Source organism: Papaver somniferum, chromosome 3 (genome assembly GCF_003573695.1).
Source record: "Papaver somniferum cultivar HN1 chromosome 3, ASM357369v1, whole genome shotgun sequence".
Classification (NCBI taxonomy): domain Eukaryota; kingdom Viridiplantae; phylum Streptophyta; class Magnoliopsida; order Ranunculales; family Papaveraceae; genus Papaver; species Papaver somniferum.
In genome coordinates, this window is record NC_039360.1 from 92,918,633 (window position 1) to 92,928,861 (window position 10,229).

The 10,229-nt window shown below is 36.2% G+C and overlaps 1 protein-coding gene and 1 long non-coding RNA gene across 2 annotated transcripts; one reads left to right on the top strand and one right to left on the bottom strand.

Annotated features, from left to right (window-relative positions):
- Nucleotides 1-215: 215 nt before the first annotated feature.
- Nucleotides 216-1,731, top strand: LOC113361484. The gene is made up of 3 exons (XR_003365142.1): nucleotides 216-308; nucleotides 609-1,219; nucleotides 1,567-1,731. It is a non-coding gene; the product is annotated as an uncharacterized LOC113361484 (long non-coding RNA).
- Nucleotides 1,732-8,952: 7,221 nt separating this feature from the next.
- On the bottom strand, nucleotides 8,953-9,896 carry LOC113361485 (non-specific lipid-transfer protein-like 1). Its single transcript, XM_026604722.1, has 4 exons — nucleotides 9,669-9,896; nucleotides 9,536-9,596; nucleotides 9,333-9,432; nucleotides 8,953-9,236 (listed from the first exon to the last, which is right to left on the bottom strand). The coding sequence occupies exons 1-4, from the start codon at nucleotides 9,792-9,794 to the stop codon at nucleotides 9,155-9,157; spliced, it is 369 nt and encodes a 122-aa protein (XP_026460507.1). The 5' UTR covers nucleotides 9,795-9,896; the 3' UTR covers nucleotides 8,953-9,154.
- Nucleotides 9,897-10,229: the final 333 nt, after the last annotated feature.

Sequence of the window (10,229 nt, forward strand, 5' to 3'; positions counted from 1 at the left end):
GGGTGTGGGTTGGGTCGGTGGGTTGAGTCGGGTTTGTGCAGCCCTAACCTAAACCCAATATTACAGTCTAAAATCCGTAATATCCTTCTCTTGCTTTTCTCTTTTTCGGAGCCCTAACAAAAAAAAAAAAAAAGCTTTCGCTGTCTAATCTAATTAACTCTTATTTTTCTTTCGCTGTCTAATCTAATTAACTTTTATTTTTCTTGGTTTGTTGCAGAGACCCACACCATGTTATAATCGGGTTTTGTGTATATACATAATCCGACAGAAAAATCCATGAAAACATGGTCTAATCTCTGACGACCAAGGTACTGTTAGGTTTTTTTTTTCTCATACATAATATTTGATATTTACCTGCAAACACGACAATTTCTTTATTCGAGTTAATTTGGTTTGATAGTGGTAGTGTTATCGTAGTTCCGATTTATGTTGCTGTCTTGGTGATTATCATCTGCTAAATGTGTGTATCTCATCTAGGTGTTCTGATTTATGTTGCTTTGTTGGTGACTATCTTTGCTGGATGAATGTACCTTGGTCTAACCAAGTTTCTTTTCGGATTTGTACATGTTTTGTGGGTTTTAGGAACTAATACTCATTGGTCATTGCAGCAAATCACAGTCCATGAGATTCCGGAGGATATGTGGTTCAAGAAACGTCTCAAGCCCCCTGTGTTTGAGGGGAAAGCTTTTACAAACTTGGATGATGTCGATGCTGCTTTCGAGGGCTTGGAAGTGAGTCACAAGAGGCTTTGATGCCAATTCATGTGGAAACTTTATAATCAACGTTAGGAGAGACATTAATATTTTTTTTGATTGGTTGAGTGGTGCTATTATATTTGTGGAGACGTTTTGCTTAGCTCCACCACCGTACTGCTCATATGAAACACAAATATGTCGATGCAGTGGAGGTAAGCATCTGAACTAATTGAAACAGGGAAGAATGATTGAAGCTAAATGAGCTTAGATGAATGTTAGGATAGGTGAGAAGAAACTGGTGGAAGTATTACAATGTTTGTTCTTGCAGTGGGTTGAACTGAAGGCTTCAGAACAACAAGAAGATGATGGTACAGAGAGTGCATTTTCTGTTGCAGTTGCAGTCAACGGCAGAGGTTGTTTTCAATGGTTCAGGGTGGTATTGATGGCATGAAGAAGAAGAAGAAGAAGCTGATGCTGCCTGAGTTAAGAAGATAAAATGAGATTGCAGTGGAATTTTTCACATGGTAAACATGCTTACTTTAAGGGACTCTGACATATTATTACATGAAATTTCTAATAACCATGTCGTTTACACTGATTACATATGTTCTGACACCATTATAATACTGCACATTGGATGCTTAATGAGATGCACTACAAAAACTAGAAAAGCACCACGAATATTTGGGACTGCTTTTCAGTGGCATGTTAAGACAGACCAGTTGTATGTTTATATGTCTTTTAAAGGATTTATTGCCATTAAATCACGTTTTAGAACAAATTCCTTACTATTTAGTAGATGGTGTAAGCAATCAGATTTCTTAGCTAATGAGATTTCTTGGCAACCATTTTCTACTATTATGTGTTGTAGGGGCTGTTACGTTGCCTTTTCTTAAGGACGCACTGGATTTCTTGAAAGAACTCCTGGAAACACAATCTGGAATGAGATATTCAGAATTTAGAGAATTAATTAGGGCATACAATTTGACGTTTGCATTGACGTGGACGGGTGACGAGATAGATAAATACAATTAACGATGAGAATGGTCATGCGTGTATAGCATGGTCCTTTGAATGTTACTGATATTTAGTCTTATAAGCAATTTCAATGACGACCTGTTGGGACTAACGATTCGTGGAGTGTGTTTATCTAAAAATCTTTGTTTTTATTCATTTTTCAGATTTGAGATTGGTACCACTTCATCTATTAATAATATGGAGTTGTAGCAGTGCTGGATTTAGGCAGTCAAGTGAATGTAAAGGTCGTGTTTGGTCCCTTGGAAATTCCTATCCTAGGTTGGGTTATCAAGAAAATACAATAAAAATATGTTTGTCTCACTGCAATCCTAATCTTGAACATGAACTACTAAATCTTCCTTGATTTTAGGAACCCAAAAAAGTAAGGTTATGGTATTCTCCAAAATAGCTAGGATACCAATATCCTTACCTAGGTTAGGCGGTTATATAGGTAGTTATTTTAATTTTTCATTTTTCTTTTATTAATTTTTGATTAATTTTTATATTTTCATATTTTCCTCCATATAATTTTTTCCTTAATATAGGACTATTTTGTAAAAATATGGGGTTAGAGTATGGTGAGACAAACATAATATATAATAAACCTGTGATGGATACAATAGAAGGACAAACAACATCTTTACTAATACATCTTATGATAACTCTAGTCGAGTTAGAGAAAATTCTTCCCTAGCTAAGTTTTATGTTGTCAAAGTTCCCAAACATGGCCAAAATGTAAGCTATTGATGGGAAATGGGCTACGAGTGTATGGAAACCATGAGGCTTGCCGTCATGAGTGAAATGTTTGGATCTAACTTTTATATGTAAGTTAAATTTTAGCCTAAGCTTATGTGCTTTATTCAAGTTACCAAGGTGTTTAAAAGGATCAACGTTATTACCTAACAACGCCTAGCAATTCCATTGCAACTAACTCGCAAGATGTACCAAGGCATACCTCATGAAATATGGAATTTCATGGTGCAGAAGTTGTGAGAGAAGAGTGAGAAATCCAGTTCCACGATATAAATTGCAGCTCACAGTGACAGACAATACCACAGCAGTTGTAATAATAGTTTCGGGACCAGCTGCAGAACCACTCCTTGATAATGTAAGAGTAGCAAAACTCATGGAAATCAGCAGCATTGACATAAAGGTATGAAATACATTCTCTCTTAGGTTCTAAGTAGATCGCATATACTAAATTAATCTAACAGTTGCATTGCAAAAGCAGGAAAATATGGCAGAGTATGTTCCCGAAATATTGGATACACTGGGGAGGTCATTCATATTCGAAGTGCACCTCAGTGAGAAATCTTTTGGCTACAGTAATGTTTCAGTCAGGAAACTATATCCGATAAATTATGATCTGTAAGCTAAATACGAACTCCGCAATATGCAGCAGGTAACAAAATTCAAACACAAATTATAGTTTTAATCAGATATAAGGAAGAAAAAAAACTAACAGATTAAATTTGGCTGCAGGTATTACCAACCAATGAAAGTGCTAATATGGATGGAGATGAAAAATATGGAAGAAATAATAGCATTGGCGGACTTAGCAGCAAAGGGATTACAAAATAACGGTGCCGCAGAGACTAGAAAGAATGGTGATAATGAAGACAAATGCTGCTACAAGTGCTAAAAAGTGAAATTTTTTCTTAACCGCGTCTGTTGGCAAGTAAACTTAATTAAGCTATACTTGGCTCCCTGAACTGAGACGGCCTGATGATTGCTATTATGCTAAATATATACATGCACCATATACCAGCAGGCGCAGACAAACAATCCCTAACCTTAACCTTATCTACGCAGACAAATAAACACAGCCTGTAGTTAAATCAAAATGTATTAAACTGAAGCTATTTCAATACATTTTCAACAAATCCATACACAATCTTATTCTTTACTTGGTTTTTAAAATCAAAGTACTTGAAATGACATAAAACAGAAAGTCTTAATTCTCTTTTTGCAATATGCAATCAAATGCACTTGCCAATAACTTAAAAAATTCTGTTAACTTCCTTGGGTTGAGAACCAGAGGACTTCCAAACCGATGATTCTGGTGACTTGCCTGAAAGAGAGAAAAGGCATCAATTACAAATGATTCGTTTAAGACGATGTGATAGAAAGCAACGTGCCACTTATCAAATCAAAAATTCTAAGCATACGTCGGGGCGAGGCGAAGCCGAGCCAAGCATCCAAGCATGCATTTGGAGTTGGACCGGGCAAGGCGAAACCGAGCCACACCAAATCAAAAATCTTAAGCATGCATTTGGACGAGGCGAGGTGAAGCTGAGCCACACCAAATTAAAAATATGGTTAAAATATTAAGCATATATCCGGACTTATCAGATCAAAAATTCTAAGCATACATCGGGACAGGGCGAGGCGAAGCCAAGCCAATCGTGCATTGAGACGGGGCGAGGAAAAGCCGAGCCACACCAAATCAAAAATCTTAAGCATGCATTGGGACGGGGCGAGGCGAAGTCACATCAGACCAAACCAAAAATATAGTTCAAAATAAAAAAATTATGGTAGATGATTTTCGGGTCTGCCCGGGCATAGCATGGGCACAAAATCCAGTTATCCTATAATAATAGGAAAATTTCTTGTTTGGTCCTAACCCCATAAGGTTATTTATAGTAGGGTCCAACCGGAAATTTTTTTTATCTGGAGGTCCAAAATTAATTGAAAACATTGAAATGACCATAATACCCTCTACTACCAAACGTGTGCGTGTCTACACCCTTATTATATTGAGTACATATCCGCTGCACTGCTTACAAATTTGAGTACACATAGATTATATACTTATAAATTCGAGTACATATCTTCTGCACTGTTAACTATCAAAATCAACGGCAAGAAGCTTCACTCTCTTAACTGGTTTTTCGTCCAAGTTTTACAAACCCAATCTTTGAATATTCGACCAATGTTTCCATGTTTATCTCAAGTTCTAAATCAAGCTTTATCTGGAGTTGCCCGTATGTAGCATTTAAGAATCCTTTATATTAACTTGTCTTCTCTTCACTGCCTTCTCTTGGCAGCAAAACGACTTCAAAATCAAACCAAACTCTCCAAAATTGAATACCCAATCTTTATTTCCTTCTCAGCTTCGAGATCCCAGTCCTGATCTCCCTTGATCTTCATTCCAATCAGTGACAGACAACAACTCTTTCCCAACTGGTTTCTCGGTATTAATCTCTCACTCTGTCTTGTTGTTCTGAGCTTCTGGATCACGCCTTTCCTCCTCAAACACGACCACAAAAACCGTGACTAGCTGCTGGTCGACTTTGTTGGACAACGGTGAACTCTTGGCAGCAGCTCTTCGTATTTTGGTTGTAGACTGAGATGAAATGAGCGGAACTGGTCGAGCGTATTAGGACCTAGCTTTGTTGTTGCTGCGTATAAGACTGGCCCTTATCACAGCAGGTGGCTACCCCGATTAATAAGTGTGACTGCCTTGGCTTCAAATCCATTAGCACCTAGCGTAGCCAAAATGATGAATTATGCCTCTTCTCCTCTTCTTTCATGTAACATGACTCCAAAATGCCTGCAAAATAAAAAAAACGTAATATACAAAAATACAAGAGAAATAACTAAGAAAAGCATAAAAAATTGACATTCAAAAGATGTATTTAAGGAACTTATCACCCATTACCAATGAAAACTCTTAAGACGTGTAGGCGTTTAGCAAACCATACCAACTAACGAAGAGTAATAATCCTGCAAAATGTTTTGCAGTCTATAAATGATGTACTCAATTTCTTGACAGTACATCTGCACTCAATTTATTCGGTCCTTTCTTTTTCGAAGGCAACAAATAACTATTTCTTGACAGTACTTATACACCCAATTTATTGACAGTATACCTACACTCAGTTCATGTTTTACATCTACAAAAATCATCCTTGAATAAACTCAATTCATACTGTATAATCCAAAAAAAAAAATCGTTCTCGAACCGACACATAAACTGCTTAATAAGCCAATTCCATTACCAACCCAAAAATATAATATAACCAATGGATAATACTAAGAAACAAAATTCTTCCTTTCACACCATGACAGTGATTGCGTTACAAAACACAACTAATTCTATCTAAACCTATGTGTAATGCTAAGAAAGGCAAGTCTTCGTCTCACAACTATCAGTACATATTGGATGCACTCATATTTTCAGTGGATTTTAAACATAATAACATGGATTTAATGTTAAGAAAAATATGTACAGGATCCTATAAATGTCCCCATAATGAACAATACTTCACTTAGTCCAACTTGGGTAATTATAGAGTGAATATACTTAAAAATTGAAACTAAAATCGTTATGGGTTGTCCAGCGGATAGACGACGGTGCTGGTATACTAAGAGAAAAAGGTATAGCAAGGAGATAAACTGTTTATTAGTTTTTTTTTTGGTATTCCTCTATGCGAAAAAAGAAACTTAAGCAAGAGTCTTATGTAGTTGTGTTGATAAGGTGTACCAATCTCTGCTTGTAAAAATGACTTTATGCAACCATATCAACTAGCACGTCTTGTTGAGCCCCCTGCTAAGTGACCAACTGAGATGATCAAAAAATGTATAAAAACTCCAAGCGGATTACTTGGTTATGCTTAGTGCAGAATAATAGTTATGGAGCAAAAAACCAGCAGCTACTGTAATGTTCTATGAAGTGTAGACTGTGATTTTTACAGAGTGCAACATTTATACACTGATTTCTCGTCAGTGTAGCGTATATAAACTGAATTTTCAGCAGTGCAGCATATACGCACTGCAAAATTATACCAAATGAAGCTGCAAAAACCTTCTACAATACTTATCTGGGAATAATACAGTACATTCATTATGGACTCCATCAAACTCACTAAAAATGCATGAGAATGCAATACATGCATTACACACTCTCATCAAAACACACTAAAAATGCATGAGAATGCAGTACATACATTATGCACACCCATTAAAACACACTTCATACTAAACAAGATTACATAAACAAGAATATCGAAACACTTACATGTTTGCATTATATCGTCCCAAGAACTTCACCGGAGTTTGATCCTTCAGAGAAAGGACGCAACCATCAAGAAATTCAGGAAATCCCATTATACGCCACGGCCACCACGATCCATTCCTACGCCTAACCCGAACTAAACTACCAACAGACAAACAGTGGCAAAACTTTGAATAAAACAAAATCAAATGAACTAAAAAATCAACTGCATGTAAAGAAAAAGTGACGAATCCATGAATATAGACGAATTAAAGCACATATTCAGTACTACACATACGTACTAATGGATCAACCCAAAAAAAAAAACAGTTTGTATCAGTATTCCACATAATGATATAACTAAGAATAAAAACACTATGGATGAAACAACAACAAATGATATAACTAAGAATAAAACATAATCAAAAGCAGTTCGTATCAGTATGACACATATGTACTGCTGATTCATGAACTAAAAAACAAACCGCATGTAATGAATCTATCAAAAAAACATAATCGAGAGTCTTATTTTAGTATGAAAGATATGTACTTATGGATCAAACCACAACAAGTGATAAAACTAAGAATAAAACAAAATCAAAAGAAGTTCAAATTAGTATGCAACATCAGTACTGTACTGCCGGATAATACCCGTGAAACAACAAACAACATGATTTTGAGAAAATAAAGAAACGAAAATAACAAGATAATCAAATTGAAAGTTCAAATAAGCTAAAAAAAATCATAATCTAACCCAAAAAGATCGAATAATTACGATCAAGATGCATAAAAACAGTACGTCATATACGAACTGATGGTTAATAAACAACCAAAACTGAAACCAAACCTATAGATGCATAGTAAACACGGAAAAATAGTACGTCATACACGTACTGATGGTTAATACACAAAAGCAAACTGAAACTAAACCAAAAGCCAACAAAAACAAAACTAAAAATATCAGATTTAGTAACGAAATGAACATAAAACATGATTTTATAACTAGATCTGAACTATTTTCATCAAAAACCACCAGTACATCATATACGTACTGATGATTAATATACAAAATCAAACTAAAAACAAATCAAAGACTAACAAAATGAAAATAAAATATCAGATCTAATTAAGCACGAAGACCGGAAAACATAATCAAACATCAACTAATTAATGATTAAATCAACTTACCAGAAGCTCCATATAAACAGAATCGATCTTGGATTCGTGAATCGATCAAGACCTTATAAAAATATTCATCACCAGAACTTTTCATGATACACAAACGAGAGAGGATGAAGAAAATGAATTGGATTTCATCAAAATCCAGTAGCAGCAGTGAGAGGAAAGAGAAAAGAAAAAACAAATCTGAAAAAAATAATCAATCCCTTGTTTATATATTTATTGCACTAAAGGTTAATTTGGGTATTATAAATATGTACACCAATAGTCTCGCACGTGCCTAGGACCTGGGAATAAAATTTTGGGTCCAATTTTTTTCTTCTCTAAAACTATGGACCTCTAGTTACTGGGCTTTAGTGGGTGGACCTGCCATTAACTAAGACTACCATATTAGTACCTATTGGTAATTCCTACATAATAATATTTGGGTGTTCACATTTGGCGATTTCACCGGGGACTAATCCTCGATACCACTACAATGCATATATAGTTTTTTGTGAAAGCTTGTTTTTGCAAGTAAGACTGAGAGACCCGCTGTTGTTGCTGTGTACAGTAGTAATAGTAATCAGGAGGAGCCATTACACAAAACAAAGTAGATCCAGTTGTTTAGAGGAATGGTCATATGACTCGTATTGTTAGGTCATTACATTTGTATTTCACAACAACCCCCATCGTCTCCCTTTCTGAAAACTTGAAACAAAAAAACCAGTTTTGGAGCATGCACACGCACACAAAAAAAGGGAAAAAAAAAGAAGAACGTTTTTGTTTAAGGGAAAAAAAAGAAGAAGAACGTTTTTGTTTTAGCGATGGGGAAGGTTAACCAAATTTCCACAAACTGAAGCGGATTGAGCTATTACATAGACTAATACCCCATTTTTCCCATGGGGAAGGTTAATCCCATCAGCTTCAGAGAAAATACCCCATTTTTCCAGTCTATTGAATTTCGAAGTTAATTAGTCCGAAATTCATCATGTTGCATAACCTCAATAACTTGTGATCAGTAACATAGATAACATCGATTAAAGATCATGAAACATACCACAACACAAGAACTTGCGGGGGGGGGGGGGGGGGGGGGGGGGGGTCTTCATTATTGGATTATCTAAGAAATGTTGTTACAGACTTCTTTCTAGTTCTACTACAACAAGCATTACAAATGAACCGATGATTCATCCATAGACATCTACCTTCGATAATCTCGAAAAACAAATTTTATTTGAACTTTCAGCTTCAAAAGATTATAACTATCATTGTTTGTTTTCCCCACTTACATTTTTGAAGGCTTTGGGAAAATGTCAGGAGTAAACTTCTGTGCAGCACTCAAGCTACCCTTAACTTTCATTTTCCCCCTGCATATCCATTAGCAAAGATAAACACCTAATGTAAATTCTTAATTTCATTTCAAATATTCGTACAAAACCGACAATTTTCAAGCCAAAAATTACCTCATAAATGCAATTTGAGGGTTCATTTTTCCAGTGGCAACCTTAAGAAAATCATCATCCTGGAAGGAAAAGGCAGCATCTGGTTTTCCTTCACATGGCCCTGAGGTTTCCCAAAACACACCATAGGCATATAAATCAATAAGAGATTACAATTGATGAGCAAAATTCAGATCCATTAAAGCCAATTGACAAAATACCCTAACCTTTAGTAACTTCTCCTTTCTTCAAGTCAACAACAAAGCTTTCTTCATCAATTCCCATTTTCTGCTTACAAAAAAACAGAATTAGGGCTTCAATTAAGAGAGAAAAGAGAGTATTAGGGTTTAGAAAGAGGACCTTAGGAGCGATGTTGATTTGATAAACGAGACCGATCTTTTTAACGAGATCTTTACCAGCATCAGTAGCAAGATGAAGCTTCATCTGATCAAGTAACGCAACAGATTTTAGGGTTGAATTCGCCATAAATTTTGACTTATGGTTTGGCTAAAATGAGCTGTAGGCGTGGTAGAACTGGAGAAGAGCTGGAGAACAACGAAGAGGAGAGTATTAGTGCATTTATGGGGGAGTTGGGTAAAACAGGCCATCTAGAAAGAGGGGGAGTTAAGTAATGTGGGTGGCTCACCTAATCGGCAATTGGTTGTCATTTGTCACGCATCCCAATGTTTTCTGAATTTCTGATACAGTTGTGATAGACCAACGGAGTTTCTGCATCCTGATGTGCCCCGAGAGGGGATCGGTAGTCCAGCATTCCCTCTCAATATCGAGAATATAGGGAGTGGGGCCAGAGTGGTCCCCACTCTCCTCTCACAAGGGGCACACACTGCACGGTGCACCGTGCATCAATCATTTTTGTTTCTAATTCCCCAAACTTATGATTGACGTCATTTTTTCTGAGAA

Bases quoted from the DNA above. Each gene is read 5' to 3' on its own strand.
- LOC113361485 (XM_026604722.1), bottom strand. From the start codon at position 9,794: ATGGCGAATTCAACCCTAAAATCTGTTGCGTTACTTGATCAGATGAAG. The intron at 9,433-9,535 runs GTTAGGGTATTT...GGGAAACCTCAG, and splicing joins GAAAGGAGAAGTTACTAAAG to GGCCATGTGAAGGAAAACCA. The intron at 9,237-9,332 runs GTAATTTTTGGC...ATGGATATGCAG, and splicing joins CCTCAAATTGCATTTATGAG to GGGGAAAATGAAAGTTAAGG.